This window comes from Zalophus californianus, chromosome 4 (assembly GCF_009762305.2).
Source record: "Zalophus californianus isolate mZalCal1 chromosome 4, mZalCal1.pri.v2, whole genome shotgun sequence".
Classification (NCBI taxonomy): Eukaryota; Metazoa; Chordata; class Mammalia; order Carnivora; family Otariidae; genus Zalophus; species Zalophus californianus.
Genome location: NC_045598.1, coordinates 125833242 through 125852660, shown reverse-complemented (window position 1 = coordinate 125852660; position 19419 = coordinate 125833242). Strand labels below are relative to the sequence as shown.

The following is a 19419-nucleotide window of genomic DNA, read 5'->3' as shown; positions in this document are numbered from 1 at the left end:
CATCATTAAACACTCATATACTAGGTATTCCTAGGAAACCACAAAATATTTACTGTCAGAAGTCAATTCTGATTGCACTAAGTCCTTAAAAATGTTGCCTTCTTCTTGACCAGATATCCTTTTTTTTTATTTCTCCCTCTGTGTCTCTTCAACACCCTTCCAGCACTACTTAATTCTCACTTTTCCCCCCTCATTTCCTTCTCCACTACTTGAAGTCAGGCCCCATGTGAGCCTATCACATAATTACCATGCATTCTCCCAAGTACTATGTTTGCTCCGGTAGCTTATGCTATAGATAGTAAAGTACATGGTTAAATTTGTCCTATAATAATTTACTAAGCACTTGTCACACTAATAAATTATTTTTGTTTTGAGCAGTGAGTCAGTTCTTAGTTAGTCATTATGGGGAGAGGGAGGGCAGTCAGAATTAACCTGAAGCCTCAAATTCAATTATAATTAATGTCTAGAGGTATTTTAAGTCCTGCTGTATTTTATAATTATTTGACAAGCTAAAGCAAAAAAGAAAAAAAAGATCCTCAAATAGCAGCTTTCAGTCAAAGTGATTATCTCTTTTTATTTACAAGAGTTTAATAATATAGTAAGGTTAGGTTTTCTCTGAGATGGAGTCTAAAAGAGTGAATAATACCACAATTTTTCTAGGAAACTGTTTCTAAAGAAAAAATTGATTTACCTTTGCCCACCAGCTTGACAGCATGAAGTAAGTGTTAACATTTTCATCTCCAAATTGCTCGGCCACATACAGCCCCAGTGATCCATACTTGTCATATATGTTTCTCTTTGACATGTCGGTAAGTATTGTGTGGGCGTTGTTGATTTCTTTAAACTTGTCAGCAGCAGCTGGATCATCCGGATTCTTGTCTGGATGGTGTCTCAGGGCCAATTTTCTTTTAAAATTAAAAAAAAAAAAGTGAGGAGAAGTATTATTTGTCAAGAATTGCATTGACATTTTAGGAGGGGCACTATTCATTTGTACATCGTTTTTACATGCAATTCCTGTGAAGTGCTAAGTTTCACAAAAATGTTGATGTAACTAAGCAAGTTTTCATCAGATGTTGCCTCTTGTTTCTGATGTGCAGGCACAGTAGTATTGTTTCTCTCCTCACATCCTCAAAGGAATCCTCAACTCCTGCATTTTGGTAGTCTGTTCTTGCTGTTGGCAAATATGTGAAGTTTATTTTTACCTGGCAGCTGATCAGTGGCCCACCTCAATATGCAGAGGCCTTTAAGAGTTTGTGCAGTAGGGTCAGTTTACACCAAAATTCCATTTAGCACTGTAATAAGTTTCTAGAATTAACAAAACTTCACACCACATATTCAAAAAGTTAAACTCAACTGTCAAAAAAAAAAAAAAAACCTGATTCATAGTCCCTTGAATAAATAGTAGGACCCTTTTCACAGATCTTTCATAAATCCTTACTCCCTTTTGTTTTATGAGCAACTACTATGACTTCCCTTGTTTTCAAATGTATATTTGACTTCTTTTCAAATAGATCTTTCCACTTCAAATAATCTGTAGAAGTTTACTTGTGAGTAAAATGTCCTCACTTCTCTGTGGATCATAAATCAGTTCCTGAAGGGTATGGGTATGTGTTATGTTGCGGGGTGTGTGTGTGTGAGAGAGAGAGAGAGAGAGAGAGAGACAGAGAGAGAGAAAGATATTTGGGGGTTATTTATTCTTCAGTTATACTCAAGTATTAAAAAACCTGTAAAATGAAGCTAAGAACTGAGCTATGATAGTCAGGGTCTGACTGGTGGCCATTTCCTTCACTTCCCTCTACAGACAGATTTAAATAATGATTAAAGCCATGTTCAAAACTTGAGTCTATAGTAATTTTTCCACTGGAAAGTCAATGAATTTCATGACTCTGTACTGGAAATTTTATGACTTGTTCTCCCTACTATGCCCATCATAGCTATATGTAGGAGTATACCTTAAGCTTTTGTTTTGGTTTAGATTAAACCATTTCATTTTAATGCAATAATAAAAGGCCATAAATAGAGCAGAAAAGTAAAGTATACTTTAGAAGTCAATCTACACAATAAACAGGGAAAAAAATCACGCCACTTTAGGAATTAAAGTATTGCTGGTTAGGAAGTAGGTGATTAAGCAGCTCAGCATCAGTGTGCTTAAAAAGTACCAAAATACTTAAAGTATAAATCATGGTGTAAAATCCATTTCAACTCTGAACTCAGAATAAACAAAAAGAATAAAGCAATGATAGTTCATTTTAAATTTGTTTAATCAAAACATTTCATGCTTTTTGAGAGACATTTGAGTTATCTACAAATTCTTTTTTTAAAAAAGATTTTATTTATTCGACAGAGAGAGACACAGTGAGAGAGGGAACACAAGCAGGGAAGTGGGAGAGGGAGAAGCAGGCTTCTCGCCAAGCAGGAAGCCCAATGCGGGGCTCGATTCCAGGACCCTGGGATCATGAACTGAGCTGAAGGCAGACGCTTAACGACTGAGCCACCCAGGTGCCCCTCTATAAATTCTTATAGATGGGACCATTGGAGTTGTTTTTTATGTGCAGAATTCATGATGAAATCATGCTAAATAGCACAAAATGCCTATTTTGTCATTTAAAAAACATTTTATAATGTTTACTATATGCCAGCACTATTATAAGCATGTTATAAATATTAATTCATTAATATTCACCACAACTCTATGAAATAGGTACTATAATGATCCCATTTTACAAGTGAGGGAATTTAGCCACCAGAAAGCTAAGTAACTTGCCCAATATCATACAGCTAATAATTAGAGCCAGGCTTTGAATACAGGCAATCTGACCCTGAGCACATGCTCTTAACCAGCACTATGCTGCCTTTTTTATATTTTTAAATTAAAAAAGTAAGGCACACAGAATGTTAGTATGCCATTGTAAGGACTTTGGCTTTTGGTCTAGGTGACATGGGAAGCCATTGGGGTTTTTTGAGAAAAAGAGTGGTATGAGCTGACTTTAGTTTTAGAAGGATTACTAACTCTTAGAGAGGAAAAAGGCCAAAGCAGCAACACTCTTTTAGGAAAAGTTCCTGGTGGTTCTGGTCAGTGTGGTAGTGGAAGATATAATGAGAAGTGGTTGGATTCTGGATATATTTTGAGGGCTAGCTGATGGATTGGATGGGGGATATAAAAAAAGAGAAATCAGAGATGGCCCCAGAGTTTGGGCCTGAGCAAAAGAAGTTTGTAGTTACTATTTAATGAGTTGGCAATACTTTTTTTTTTTTTTTTTTTTTGCAGTAGGGCATGGTTTGCTAGGATTTAGAGTTGTGTTTTAGATACCTTTGAGATACCTATGGGACTTCCAAGTGGACATGGAAGTAAGAGAGATATATAAGCCTGGCGTTTAGGCAAGAATTATTGAGGGAGATGTTATGTTTGAGAGTTCTCAGAAGGTAGATGGTATTTAGAGCCATGGAACTAGAAAAGATTCCCAAGGGATTGGGGGTGGGTCCAAGAGAAGTCCAAAACCTGGGCTTTGGGAAGAAAGGACAAGCAGAAGAGATGAACAAAGAAAGGCCAATGATGCAGAAGGAAAAATCTGGAGAATATATCTTGGGATCTAAGTGAACAAAGTATTTCAAGGAAGGGAGTGGTCATTTGTGTCAAATGCCATTAACAGGTCCTATATGATGAAGACTAAGAATTGATCACTGGGTTTAGTGATATAGAAATCTTTGGTGACCTTGACACACACACACACACACACACACACACACACACACACACACAATGGAATAAAGCAGAAAAACAAGTAGAAAAGAAAGAAAAACATGAAAGGTTATAACCACAATTACCAGTGCTTTTAGGTACACATTACGATTATAGGTGATTATTTTGTTTTTTCTTGTTACAAAAAAAAACAAACAGATTACTTGTGTAGTTTCCTTCTGTAAGCATTTTTAAGCTCATTATAAATGTTCTCTTTTAATAGCTGAAAGTTTAGTTTTTTTCTCTTAAATTACCTACTACCAAATTAGAAGGGGTAAAAAAAGGAAGAAAGAAGAAATTCTCTAACTTCAATGATACAATGATCATCATCAAAAAACATCAAGTGGATTCTTTAAACACATTAATTTAATGGCATAATATTCCTGGAATTCTCGCACTGTGCTCTGGGATACAATTGCAGCATTTTCCCGTACTAGTTCCAGAAATCATTTCCAGGCCAATCAAATACAAGAGCTATTACTTCTGCCTTGAAAAAAGAAACCCCTGGAAAGTGCCTCTTTGCAATACATTCTCTTGTTTTTAAGTTTCAGTTGTAGACTGATACACACTGCCCAAGACTTAGCCAGAGAAGCCTGGCTTCCTGTCATATTTTAAGCTGCTCAGATCTTTGTCAGCTCACAAGGGCAGATGCACTCAACCATTTATCACACTCCTCTAACAATAGCATTGGCAAATTCAGAGGGCTGGACCATCTCCATTTGTAACAAATCCAATTCCTGGTCATCAGCAGCATTTTGACTCCTCTTGGCAGATACTCTTGGCTCTGAGGAATCCTTGGGAAATATGACTAGCAGAGGCAGCTGCCAAAATTACACAACTGCTCAGGAAGTAGTTGGTCAATGACCCATCTTTGGGAATTGCCTATAGAGCAAGGAAGCATGTATGGAATTTAGGGTGAAAGGAAGTACCTAGAATACATTTAAATATAAAATTCACCTAAATCATTTTAAAGATCTTTCTTATAATTTCTCATTTTACACTTAAAAGTGACATAATACGCAACCAGAATGTGTGCCTTTTATTTTATTATTTTTTATTTTTTATTTTTATTTTTATTTGTGTGTGTGTGTGTTCCATTTATTTTAAATCTCTCTATACTTAGTCATCTATTAATCTGGTATGGCTATAATTGATGTTAGAATAATAGCATCAATCCCTCTAACTTCCACTTCAAAATCCAATAACAACTGTCAACTGAAATGCATAGTGAATTCAATGAGTGGCAGATAAGATAAACGTAGGATGTATGGTTGTAATTACTTAATGCCCCTATTCTGAGGCAGTAGCATGAGTCTAATAAAAATTACAGTGTTCTGCCCAGTTCTCTTCCTCTTAACATCTAATCCTCTTAACATCAGATCTACCTACTACTCTCTACCAGTCTCTAAGTCATCTAAGACCCGATTCTGACCATGTTGCCCCACCTCTAGGCCAGATCTATCTCCATGGGATTAAAATGTCACCGGAAACCTTGTTTAGGAAAGGTGGTATCTAAGCTTCCGGGAATTAAGTTCCATCCTGGCATGGGTGTGTCTATAAGTTGCCTTTCCCCACTCAACACATTTTCAGCTGCTTTCTCCAATGACCACCTATTGTTTCTTATTTCAAAATTTCTCCATTACGGGGGTGCCTGGTGGCTTAGTAGTTAAGTGACATGACTTAGACTCAGGTCATGATCTCAGGGTCGTGAAATGGAGCCCCATGAGCCTGCTTAAGATTCTCTCTCTCCCTCTCCCTCTGCCCCTCGCACCTTCCCCCCCTCTTAAAAAAAAAAAATTCTCCATTGCGGTATGACTTTCTGCTAAACTCTCTCAGCCACAAAGTTTATTGCCCCTCCAATGTCCCAGAAGAAGCTACCTGCTGCCTAAGAAGAAAGAATAGAAAAGGAAGAGTGATTTCTTCCCATATCCTAGAATCCTTAAAACTACCCTTGTGACAGAGTCAGCATCTACTGCAAAGATAGAAAAAAAAAAAAAGCAAAATCTGAGTTTGAAAAAGCTCAGGTAGCAAAAGAAGCAAAAGCTGAGCTCAGACATAGACTATTCTTTCTAGAAAAAAGTTGGCTATAATGGGAAAGAGACTGGTTGCAAATAGGAAAATGAACTGTTATAAACCAGAGTTTGAAGGTGAAAACAAACCCTAGATTAGCAACCCCAGGTGATGGCAACTGTTGCAATAATGGAACTTGATAGTTGTCATAATACTGGAAGTTCAGTGGAACTCCTGTGCCCTCTTGGACTAAGTCCAAGTGAAAACATAATAAAGCAATATAGGAGTCCTAGTGCACATCTCCCTGACATTTGGTATTGGTGGACATTTAATGTTTGACAGTCTGGCGATATACATATATCCCTTTGTGGTTTAATTTGCATTTTCCTAATTACTAATGAGGCTGATACACATATATATGCCATTTGGATATCATCTATTTAAGTTCATAGTCTTTTGCCAGTTTTTAGTTTGATGTTTAAATTGTAGTATTTAAAAAAATACATATTCTATATATGAATCCTTTGTCATTTATATGTATTGCATTTATAGTCTCCCTTTCTGGAAACTTGTTAGTTTCTTTCTGGAATCTTTTGATGAACAGAAATTCTTAATTTTAATTTAGTTGAATTGATCAATTTTATCCTGAATTCAGAAAGATATTGTCCTATAAATTCTATAACTCCAAAATCTTTATAGATTTGTCTTCACATGGTAGTCAAGGATTGATTTGTTGCTGATTTTTCAATGTGGTGGAAGGTAGGTGTCCAATCTTATCTTTAAAATGTAGTTATCCAACTGTCCTAGCACCATTTATTTAAAAAATAAAATCCTTTCCCTATATGTCTAGGCTGTCTGTTCAGCTCCATTGGTCTGCTTGGCTATTTCTGGGCCAATAATAGTTTGAAATATAGTACTTTAAAGTATGTCTTAGTATCTTAAAGAGTAAGTTCTTCTGGGAGTGCCTGGATGGCTCAATTGGTTCAGTGTCCAACTCTTGATTTCAGCTGAGGTCATAATCTCAGGGTGATGGGCTCAAGCCCTGCGTCGGGCTCCATGCTTAGGACAGAGTCTGCTTGAGATTCTCTTTCTCCCTTTCCCTCTGCTCCTCCCCCAACTTTGCTCTCTCTCTCTCTCTGAAATAACTAACATCACTAAATAAATAAATAAATAAAATCTTTTTAAAAAAGCAAGTTCTTCTCTTTCACTAATTCACTAACAGTAAATGGATGTTGAATTTTATCAAATGCTTTTTCTGCATCTGGTGAGGAAACACATTTTTTCTCTTTCACTCTGTTAATGTGATTGATTGGTTTTCTAATATTAAATGAAGTTTGTGTTCTTGGATAAACTCAACTTGGTCATTATGTATTATTTTTTATTTATTGCTGGACTCAGTTTTCTAACATGTGTATCTAATTCTACAAATTTTCCTCTAAGTACTACTTCAACTGCATTCCACAAGTTTTAATATGTAACATTCACTTCTAGATATTTTCTCATTTTAATTGTGGTTTATTTATTTTTTAACACATTATATGCTGTATGTATTATATACTATATTTTTTATTATGTTTAATTAGCCAACATATAGTACATCATCAGTTTTTGATGTAGTGTTCAACGACTCATTAGTTGAGTATAACACCCAGGGCTCATCACCACACGTGCCCTCCTTAATGCCCATCACCTGGTTCCTGCATCCCCCCAACCCCCTCCCTTCTGTAACCCTCAGTTTGGTTCCCAGAGTCCAGAGTCTGTCAGGGTTTGTCTCCTCTCTGTTTTCTTCCCATTCAGTTTTCCCTCCCTTCCCCTGTGGTCCTCCACACTATTCCTTATGTTCCACATATGAGTGAAACCATATGATAATTGTCTTTCTCTACTTGACTTATTTCACTTAGCATAATCCCCTCCAGTTCCATCAATGTCAGTGCAAATGATGAATATTCATTGTTTCAGATGGCTGAGTAATATTCCATTGTATATATGAACCACATCTTCTTTATCCATTTATCTCTTGAAGGGCATCTCGGCTCCTTCCACAGTTTGGCTATTGTGGACATTGTTGCTATGAACACTGGGGTGCATGTGCCCTTTCTTTTCACTACATCTGTATCTTTGGGGTAAATACCTAGTAGTGCAGTTGCTGGGTCATAGTGTAGCTGTATTTTTAACATCTTCAGGAACCTCCATACTGTTTTCCAGAGTGGCTGTACCAGCTTGCATTCCCACCAACAGTGTAAGAGGGTTCCCCTTTCTCCACATCCTTGCCAACACTTGTTGTTTCCTGTCTTGTTAATTTTTGCCATCCTAACTGGTGTAATGTGTTATCTCATTGTGGTTTTGATTTGTATTTCCCTGATGGCTAGTGATGTTGAACATTTTTTCATGTGTCTGTTAGCCATTTGTATGTTTTCTTTGGAGAAGTGTCTGTTTATGTCATCTGCCCATTTCTTGACAGGATTATTTGTTTTTGGGGTGTTGAAGTTTGAGAAATTTATAGATCTTGGATACCAGCCCTATTTTTGTAATGTCATTTGCAAATATCTTCTCCCATTCCATGGGTTGCCTCTTAGTTTTGTTGACTGTTTCCTTTGCTGTGCAAAAGCTTTTTAACTTGATGAAGTCCTAAAAGTTCATTTTTGCTTTTGTTTCCCTTGCCTTTAGAGACATGTCTTAAAAGAAGTCGCTGTGGCCAATGTTGAAGCAGTTACTGCCTATGTTCTCCTCTAGGATTTTGATGGATTCCTGTCTCACATATGGGTCTTTCATCCATTTTGAGTTTATCTTTGTGTATGATGTAAGAGAGTGGTCCAGCTTCATTCTTCTGCATGTGGCTGTCCAATTTTCCAGCACCATTTATTGAAGAGAATTTTGTCCATTGGATATTCTTTCCTGATTTTTCAAAGATTAGTTGACCATAGAGTTGAGGGTCCATTTCTAGGTCTTTATCTTGTTCCATTGATCTGATGAGTTAGTTTAAATTGTGCCTCCAAATTTTCAAATATATCAGAATTTTCTAGTTATCTTTTTGTTTTTGATCTCTAGCTTGAGTGCACTACAGTGAGAAAGCATTTTATTTGATTTAAATCCTTCAAAATTTGAGAGTTGCTTTAGTCTCATTATTTATTCAATTTTATAAATATTTCATGTGTACTTTAAAGACTACACATTCCATACATGTTAAGTGCTTCATTCTTGATTTTATTTGATAATTTTTTGTCCAAATCTTCTATACTCTTAGCCATTATACTAATCTATCAAACAAGGTATGTTAAACCTACAGTCTCCCACTATGACTGTAGGTTTACATATTTTTCCTTAGAGTTATCACTTCTTGCTGTATTTTAGGCCATGGTTTTAGAAGCATACAAATTAACAACTGTTATACATTCCTGATGAATTGAACTTTTATCATTTGAAATATGTCTCTTTATCCCTAGTAACACTTTTTGCCATCACTTTGATATTAATAAAGCAACACCAACTTTCATTGGTAGGCATCTACATAGGATATATTTTTCTCTAATTTTCAAATTTTTGGTATGTTTATATATTAGATGTGTGTTTTGTGAACACCATATTGTTTTGGTTTTTTAATTCACAATGATAATATTTTTGTTTTAATTGAAGCATTTAGTCTATGTTTATTTTTAATATAATTATTGATATATCTCAGGTTAAATCTACCACTTCCATTTTTTTTGTCCCATCTAAAGTATATTTTCTTTCTTCTTTCTTGCCTTCTTTTGGATTGATTCTTTTTAATTTTTCTACTTTTTTCCGCTGTTGCTTTGGAAATTACATATTCTTAAAATTCCTCTTGGGAATTTCCAAGAGATTACAAAATCCTTATCAGAGTCCAATGTGAAGGTACTTTTTGTCTTTCTCCAAGACAATATAAAAATCTTAGAACATGAACACGATTACTTTCCTCTCAACTTAAGTGCTGTTGGTAGCATGTACTTTAATTCTCTCCATCTCTTAGTCCCTCAAGAATTGCTATTTAATACAATTATTATTTAATGATCCTTTTCACAATTAATTGGTGTTTGTGTGCATTTACTCATTTCCAATTTTGTTGCTATTGGTTATATCTTACATCTCTAACCATCCATCAAAAATTATTTTCCTTCTGCCTATGAACACCCTTTTGTATATGTTAGTGCAGATCTGCTGATAATTAATTCTTACAGTTTTTGTTTAACTTAAAAATGTCTTTATTTCACCTTCATTTTTGAAGGTTATTTTCCATGGATATAGAATTATAGGTTATCAATTATTTTCTTTTTCACACTGAAGGTCTCAGTCCATTGTCTTCTGAATTCCATTATTTCTGTTGTAAAATTTGTTTTAAGTCTAATTGTTGTTCTTTGAAGATAGTTGGTGTTTTTTTTCTAGTCGCCATAAAGGCTTTACATCATTGGTTTTCAGCAGTTTTCCTGTGATGTGCTTTGATATAGATTTCTTTTTATTTGTTCTGCTTGGCTCTTATTGGGCTTCTGGTATATATGGATTGATATTGTTCATGAATCTGGAAAATTCACACACATTGTTTTCAAATGGTTTTCCTCTCATTCTCTTTTTACTCTCTTTTTCAGACTCTAGTTGCCTTTCTCTAAGACCTTAATAGATCTTCTATGTATTTTATCTTCTTGCATTCTTTCCTGTCCTTTGTAATTTTTTCTTGCTATTTTATTCAGGAGTATCTTCCAGTCATCTCTAACCTGCTAAACACTACCTTTGAATTCTGTAGTTTGGTTGCTGTATTTTTGAGTTATAAAATTTATGTGTTTCATTTAAAAAATTTGAAATATCCCTTTTAATAATTTTTAGTTTTCTGTGAAGTTCTCAATCTTGTATTTTATTTCTTGATCAAAGATATTTTAAAATTTGTATCTGATAATTCTAATACCTGAGGTTGTCTGTGGTGCTGTGTCTATTGTCTCATTTCTGCTAATTCTTGTTCATATTGTCTTGACTTCTATGCTTATCACTGTGGCCAGATATTGTATTTTTAAAAGTTTAAAAGAATATGATACATAGGTAAGTTGTGAAAAAGTAAATTCTAACAGTTCTTATCATAAGTAGAATTTTTTTTTCTTTCCTTCTTTTGTGTTTATAGGACATGATGAATGTTAGCTGAGCCTATTGCAACCATCATTTCACATTGTATGTAAATCAAATCATCATGCTATACACCTTAAACTTATACAGTGATATATGTCAATTATTTCCCAATAAAACTGGAAAAAAATTAAATAGGACTACTAAGAAAATGTTGTCTTATACCAGAGAGCAATTTTATTTCCTACTTTCAGATATCTGAAGGCACTTATAAGGGGTCATCACAATCCAATATTAGGTATTGAGATTTTTTTCAGTCACCCTGATGGCTTAAAGTTCAGTTAGGGTCCACAAAAGACTGGTGTTTTCCATTTCTGTGTAACAAGCTATGGTGAAATTTAATAGCTTAAAACAACAAACATTTTATTAATTTGCCTATAATGTTGTAATTAGGCAGAACTTGTTGGGGAGTTTTTCTGTGCTCTGTTTGGCTTTGGCTAGGACTGCTCAATTGGAGCTGAAGGATTTGCTTCCAAGATGGCCTTACTAAACTGCTGGTAATTTGGTGCCGGCTATGGCTGAAAGCTCAGTGAGAGCTGTTGGCTGGGAATTCAGTTCTCCATGTGGCTTCCCCATGTGACAAGGTGAGCAGCCCCAATGTATAGGGATAGTCATATTTCTTAAGAGATGGCTAGCTTAAATCAGACTGCAAAAGCAGAAGCTGCTGGGCATTTTTAGGATTTAGATACACCATCACTTCTGCCACATTCTGTTGGTTAAATTAGGTCAGAGAGCCAGCCCAGATTCAAGAGGGCTATGTAAGGACATGAATACCAGGGAATATGGTTTATGGAGGACCACAAAAGTCATAGTGAACCACAGATGATTTACTTCCATTTTGCCCTTTGTCCTGGGGTACAGCACTTCAGAGGAGTCTAAACAGAATTGCAGGACTCCCATACTGTTAGGTAAGGTCCCAGATTTTTCTCCTTTCTCCAGAGAGCCCTGCTCAGCCTCTCAGCTTCTCTTCTTCCGTATCACAACCTAGTCAGCAGTAATTCTTTAATCTCAAATGCTTTTAAGATGTATATATGAAATTTGGTGGGGACACCAAATTTCTCAGTGGAAGGGACACCTGATCAAAATTACCTTGTCAGTGATAACCAGAAACTCATGGTTATCTTTTATGTCCATCTCCTCTTTCAAGTATAGTCGATTATATAACTCCCTTTGAATAATGCAGGGGTTAGGAATGCCGACCTCCCACACAGTCAGAAATCCACGTATAACTTTGATTCCCCCAAGACTTAACTACTAACAGCCTACTGTTGACCAGAAGCCTTATTGGTAACATAAACAGTCAATTAACTTAAATACTGTATTTTTATAATAAAGTAAACTAGAGGAAAAAATGTTATTAAGAAAATCATAAGGGGTGGGCGCCTGAGTGGCTCAGTCGTTAAGCATCTGCCTTCGGCTCAGGTCATGATGCCAGAGTCCTGGGATCAAGTCCCACATCAGGCTCCTTGCCCTGCGGGAAGCCTGCTCTCCCTCTCCGCCCCCACCCCGTTTGTGTTCCCTTTCTTGCTGTGTCTCTCTGTCAAATAAATAAATAAAATCTTTAAAAAAAAATCATAAGGAAGAGAAGATACATTTACAATACTGGGCTATATTTACCTTAAAAAAAAAAAATCCACCTAAAAGTGGACCAGCACAGTTCAAACCCATGTTGTTCAAGGGTCAAGTGTAGATGTTAATTGCATAAAAGGCTTTATACCACTGTTATATGAATAGCCCAAAGATTGCCTCTGTGTATTGTTTCTTTACTGCAAGCTGAGTCCCATTAGCTCAAAAGCTCACCAGTGTGAAACTCAAATTTTTACACATTTAATTATTTTTAAAATAGCCCAAAGAAGCAGATTATCAGCCATTCAGAGCCTACTCACTTTATATACCTGCAAGACCTCACCATACATGTGCTGGCTATTGATAAGATAGAGTCTTGTGGTTCTAAGAATCCAAGCTGCTATGGCCCTCTGGAGCTGACTCAGAGACTTCCCGCTACGCTCCTGAGTGACATCACCTAGACACGTAAGCCCCCTTTCCAACATTCTTGCCTCTCCTCCTCTCTGAGTTCCGTTGTCCCCTCCCTCCTGAGGATAGTTCCAAAACTGTAAGCCTCCGGGTGGTCTCATGCTGTGAGGGTCTTCCCCTCTCAAGCAATCCTGTTTGAGCCCCACCCAATAAGGCTTGTCGTGTGTTACTGCCTCTCATAGTTAAATCTTTTCCCTTGATCAGCCCCCAAGTCCCTTCAACCCTTTACAAGCACTTCATGCATTTGTACCTAGTACATTTTCCTTCCCCACAAGAAAATTAATACAGTCGGCTGCTGAAAGAAAGCAGGAACAAGAGTGTTAATGGGGCTCGAGGAAGAGGAGCCACTGGGTGAGGATTAGTAGAGTCCTGCAAAAAGGACAGAATAGCAAATTCAGGGCACCATTTAGCTTCAAATTGCAAATAATAATGCCAATACTACTCTGCCATGTAATTATTTCTGAAACACCTGCTGCCATAGTATATGATTCAAGTATTTTGACCACGAAGGCACCCAGGGCCTCTGAACGCCACATTACACAGTCCTATGATTTCCTCACATTTGCAGATGGAATATCAGAACAGCTCACCCCAGCAATTGTCAGGGTGTTCTCTAGTTCTCTGTGATCCACGGTCACATTCGTGATTCAAGACAGATGGCATGAGATAACAATAGGGACATAAATGATGATCTGTTTTAGAGAATTGATCTTCCCCCCACCCCATATAAAACCAGATGGAGAGTAAAGTGCTGACCTCTAGTGGCAGTCAAGGCAGTGATACCACTTTATGGCAAAAAAATCTTCCCAAGTTTTTACTAGACTATATAATGACTTTATGAGGCATCATACTTCAGTATTTTTTTAATATGAGAGTTAAAAATACTTAACTTTTGAAAAGTTTAAATGCCAATTGATAAATCTTTGTCTTAGATAGTTTTCTGGTCACAATTCTTTTCTTTTTTTTTTAACATTTTTTTATTTTGTTATGTTAATCACCATACATTACATCATTAGTTTTTGATGTAGTGTTCCATGATTCATTGTTTGCGTATAACACCCAGTGCTCCATTCAGTACGTGCCCTCTTTAATACCCATCACCAAGCTAGGCCATCCCCCCCTTCCCTCTAGAACCCTCAGTTTGTTTCTCAGAGTCCATAGTCTCTCATGTTTCGTCTCCCCCTCCGATTTCCCCCCCTTCATTTTTCCCTTCCTACTATCTTCTTTTTTTTTTCAACATATAATGTATTATTTGTTTCAGAGGTACAGGTCTGTGATTCATCAGTCTTGCACAATTCACAGAGCTCACCATAGCACATACCCTCCCAAATGTCTATCACCCAGCCACCCCATCCCTCCCACCCCCCACCACTCCAGCAACCCTCAGTTTGTTTCGAGATTAAGAATTCCTCATATCAGTGAGGTCATATGATACATGTCTTTCACAATTATTTTCTAAGGCTAATTTTAAGAACCAGCTTTTTACCCTCCCTAATAATGTAGAATAGACTAGAATATTTGTGCAAACACAGTAGATAAAATGTGTCCAATATTAGAAGTATTTGTCTACACCAATCATAAAAGTACTGCTTTAAGGAATAAGGACCTGATGTTCTGACACCAGTAGGCCACTGTAAACCTTCAAGCCTTTAGCAGACCACTACGATCTCTGTGTGTTACATTTAAAAAAATTTTTTTTTCTTACCAGCCTATAGCTTGCCCAGAATCTGAGAGCTGCATACAACTTAAGATCTCTGTATTTGGCTCAGGTTTCCAACAAAAGTTTCTGTACCTCTAACTTTATTATGTTTCTTGGGGAAATTTTTGTATTCTTGTTTTCTTAAAGCTAGCAATCTTTACTGAACTCTGACATCAAGGGAGAAGAACTGAGATGTAGAAGAAATGGCCATACAAACTGTTTCCTACTTCCAACAGCAGCACCCACCTCTGGTTCTAGTCAAAGCCCTTAGCAGGCACTTGCTCTCTGTAGGCCTTCCACCTGCTGTCTGACAGCTCAAGTACTGGTGATAGTGAATTGTGTCAAGGCTGCAAACAGTTCCTAGCAATTTCCAGTGGTGGTCCAGCCTGAAAGTTCTTGTAGGGTCCCCAGTGTCTTTATCTTCTAGGTTTCTCAGTGCAAAAATATATAGTTTAACTCCCTGATACATCCTTGTGTTAAGCGTTCACTTTCTTGTTCCCCCTAAACCCATTTTTTTAAACTTACCAGGACCTATTCTTCCAGACTGCCAGCCTCACTGACTTAATTTCCTTAACTACACGGTCTGAATCCTGTGGTCACGCGCTTGAGTGCCACTCAAATCAAATGATTCAATTCTATAAATGTTTGGATTTCCTGTCATACCGCCAAGGAAATTAGTCTTCCACTGCTTCCACTCCCATTTCTGGGATGACCAGCATTGCTGGAGAAGATTGCACAACCATGCAAACTGGGGCCAATAAAGACCTACAATTTTCTACATCAGCTGGTCTGCTAAGCTGCTTGCCAATCCTTCTGCTTGGCCTCAATAAGTTCCCTCTGAAGTCTCCTGTGGCAGTTATTGCTTTTACAACTTCTCTTTGATTCCTCTTCCTCATTCCCTCACCCCTCTCAACAAGAAACCTCATTTCCTACTCAAAAGAGGTAAAAAAAAAGCTCATTAGAAGGAAATAATTCTGCACAATTGTGCCATCTTTCCCTCTTTTTATTTGGAGGGAAGAAGAACCTCTTCTCTTTAAGATTAACCTCGCCAGTGTTTTCTAGGATCTACCTGTGCATCTTCCCAAATCCCCGTCCATCAGTCATCAATCCCTACCCCCCCCAACTCCAGTATCTTCAATAATCTCTGTTTGTCTTCAGGAAGCAAACATACCCCAACATTTTTTTAAAAAGGTAAACTATATTTATGTCCTCGCCTGCCCTTCAAATTGTTGAATTATCTCCTCCTTCCCTTCTTCATAACACTTTTTCAAAGCATAGTTTACACAAAAAGGTTGCATCCTCAGTGTCTATTCTCTCTTCAACCCACTGTAATCTGATTTCTTGCTCTCCATTCCATCATCCTAACTGAAAAAATCAATGGTCTATTTGAAGCCCTCATTCTACTTGACCTTTCTATAAGGTTTGTTGACCACACCTTCTTTTCCCTTGGTTTCCAAGATGTCTCCCTGATTCTTGCCCTGTCCTGACTGGGAGGCTAGACAAGGCAGTGCAGACATATATGGGTCCCTTGAGGCCAAGGTTGGCAGGAGTATTATCCAAAGGGACCAGTGCACCAAAAGTAAGCAAGTATTCAAACACCAAGTAAGGATAGGGCAGACAAAGAACTGGGAAGCCAGGAGCAGGAACTTGAGAGTAAAGTGGACATGTCAGATACAGGATTTTATTCACTCTCCATAAACCAAAGGAAGGTCACTTCTCATAAAAAGGACCAGGAACAGAACAGGCAATCTGACTGTGTTGCTACAGTCACCTATGTTTATCCTTTCTCTTGTGCTCACCAGTTAAATCAGTAGTTTTCAACATCTGATGCTCAAAATCATCTGTGAATGGGATGTTGTTTTTAAAAAACTCATGTGTCATGGCTCTACTATTAGAGGTTCTGATTCTGTAGGTCTGGGACATCTGTATGCTTGCAAAAGTTCCACAGTTGATTTGGCTGTGCACCAAAGTCTGGTTTTGAAGTTTTACTGTTATTCTATTTAACACATCTTTCTCTCTTTCCTTCCTCTCCTTTCCTCTTTTCTTTTCTTTTTCCTTCCTTCCTTCCTCTTTTTCTTCCTTCCTTCCTCTTTTTCTTTCTTTCCTTCTTCCTTCCTTTCTTTCTTTCTTTTTCTTTCTCTTCATTCCTTCCTTAATTGTGGTAAAAAAAAAAAAACAAACCATAACATAAAATTACCATCTTGATCACTTTAAAGTTGCACAGATCAGTAACATTAGCTATATTCACATTGCTGTGCAACAGAGCTCTAGAACATTTTTTACCTTGCAAAGCTGAAGCTGAAACTCTGTATCTGTTGAACAATTTCCCATTTCCTCCTCCCCACTCCCAACCCCTGGAAACCACAATTCTAACTTTTTTCCAATGAATTTGAGTAGATAGAACTTTGTTTTTGTTTTTTTGTTTTGTTTTGTTGTTTTTTAAAATATACTACTGAATCGCCAACTTCCAAGCTATTTAACACTTTTTTAACAATTTTTTGGAATGCTATTTTTTGATGCTTTTTTTCCCATGGTAGTTTAACATACTGTATAATATTTATGGCAAAGCATTGTGTACACATATCATCATGTTGTGGCAATTTGATCTTTATTAAAAGTAGCCTGTTCCTTTTGTTTTATATTTTTATTTTATAACTGAAAGTTTGTACCTTTTGACCATCCTTTAGCCATTTTACTCCTACCCTTTGCCTTTGGCAACCACCAATCTGTTCTCTGTATCTATGAATTTTTTCTTTTTTTTAGATTCCACATGTAAGTGAGATCATAAGATATTTGTCTTTCTCTGTGTGACTTATTTTGCTTTGGATAATGCCCTCAAATTTCTCCATTTTGTTGTAAATGATAGGATTTCCTTCCTTTTTATGGCTTGATAACATTCCATTGTATATATGCCACATTTTCTTTATCAATTCATCCATCAATGGACACTTAGGTTGTTTCTATGTCTTGGCTATTGCAAATAATGCTTCAATGAATACAGAGGCACATGTATCTTTTCCAGATGGTTTTTTCATTTCCTTCAGATAAATACCCAGAAGTGGAATTGCTGGATCACATAGTAGTTATAGTAGTTTTATTTTTTATTTTTTGAGGACCCTCTATAATGTATTCCATAGTGACTTCACCAATTTACATTCCCACCAACAGTGCACAAGATTCCCTTTTCTCCATAACATCACCAACACTTATCTTTTGTCTTTTTGATACTAGCCATTATGACAGGCATGAGGTGATATCAGTGTATTTGATACACAATATATTAGTTTCAAGGATACAACATCGTGATTCGACAACTTGATATGTTACACTCACCACAAGTGTAGCTACAATGGTATTACAATACCATGGACTATTTCCCCACAGTATATCTTTCATCTCCCTGATTTATTCATTCCATAACTGGAAGCCTGTACTTTCCCCTTCACCCATTTTTCCCATTCTGCCCCTCTACCCCCCAGCAACCATCAGTTTGTTTTCTGTATTTATGGGTCTGTTTCTGCTTTTGGGTTTTTTTTTTGTTGTTTGGTTTTGTTTTTTAGATTCCACATATAAGCGAAATCACAGTATTTGTCTTTCTCTGTTTAACTTTTTTCACTAGCATAATACCCTCTAGGTCCATCCATGTTGTTGCAAATGGCAAGATCTCATTCTTTCTTATGGCTGAGTAATATTCCATTATAGTATATATACATGTATACATGATCTAATACATACATATATACCACTATATATATGTGTATATATATATATATATATATATATCACTATATGGAATATATATATATACACATAAACACCACATCTTCTTTATCCATTCATCTATTGATGAATACTTGGGTTGCTTCCATATCTTGCCTATTGTAAATGACTATAATAAATAGAAGTTCATATCTTTTCAAATTATTGTTTTCATTTTCTTTGAACAAATACCCAGTAGTGGAATTGCTGGATCATATGGTATTTCTATTTTTAATTTCTCGAGGAACCTCCTCCATACTGTTTTCCACACTAGCTGCACCAATTTACATTCCCACCAATAGTGCACAAGGGTTTTCTTTTTTCCTTACCAATACTTGCTATTTCTTGTCTTTTGTGTTCTAGCCATTTTGACAAGTGTTAGGTGATATCTCATTGTAGTTTTGATTTGCATTTCCCTGATGATTAGTGATGCTGAATATCTTTTCATGTGTCTGTTGGCCATTTGTATGTCTTCTTTGGAAAAATATCTGTTTAGGTACTCTGCCTATTTTTAATTGGATTATTTGTTTTTTGGTGTGGTGTCATATAAGTATTTATATATTTGGGATATTAACCCCTTGTCCAATATGTCATTTGTGACTATCTTCTCCCATTCAATAGGTTGCCCTTTCACTCTGTTGATGCTTTCCTTCCCTATGCAAAAACTTCTTATTTTGCTATAGTCTCAGTAGTTAATTTTTGCTTTTGTTTCCCATACCTGAGGAAACATCCCATATGTGGAAAAATGTTGCTAAGGCCCATGTCAAAAAGATTACTGCCAGGGCATTTAGGTGGCTCAGTTGTTAAGCGTCTGGCTTCAGCTCAGGTCGTGATCCCAGGGTCCTGGAATCGAGTCCCACATTGGGCTCCCTGCTCCGTGGGAAGCCTGCTTCTCCCTCTCCCACTCCCCCACTCCCCCTGCTTGTGTTCCCTCTCTCGCTGTGTCTCTGTCAAATAAATAAAAAATCTTAAAAAAAAATTACTGCCCATGTTTTCTTTTAGGAGTTTTATGATTTCACGTCTTATATTTAGGTCTTTAATTCACTTTGAG

General features: G+C 36.7%; 1 protein-coding gene across 2 annotated transcripts in view; it reads right to left on the bottom strand.

The window, feature by feature from the left end:
* The window catches only part of DNAJC5B (DnaJ heat shock protein family (Hsp40) member C5 beta), an 85634-nt gene that overhangs the window by 24006 nt on the left and 42209 nt on the right, over window positions 1-19419 (bottom strand). For both annotated transcript variants that reach the window (XM_027617385.2, XM_027617393.1), the window contains one exon: window positions 692-905. In XM_027617385.2, coding sequence (XP_027473186.1) covers window positions 692-905 — 214 coding nt within the window. The remainder of the gene's footprint in view (window positions 1-691; window positions 906-19419) is intronic.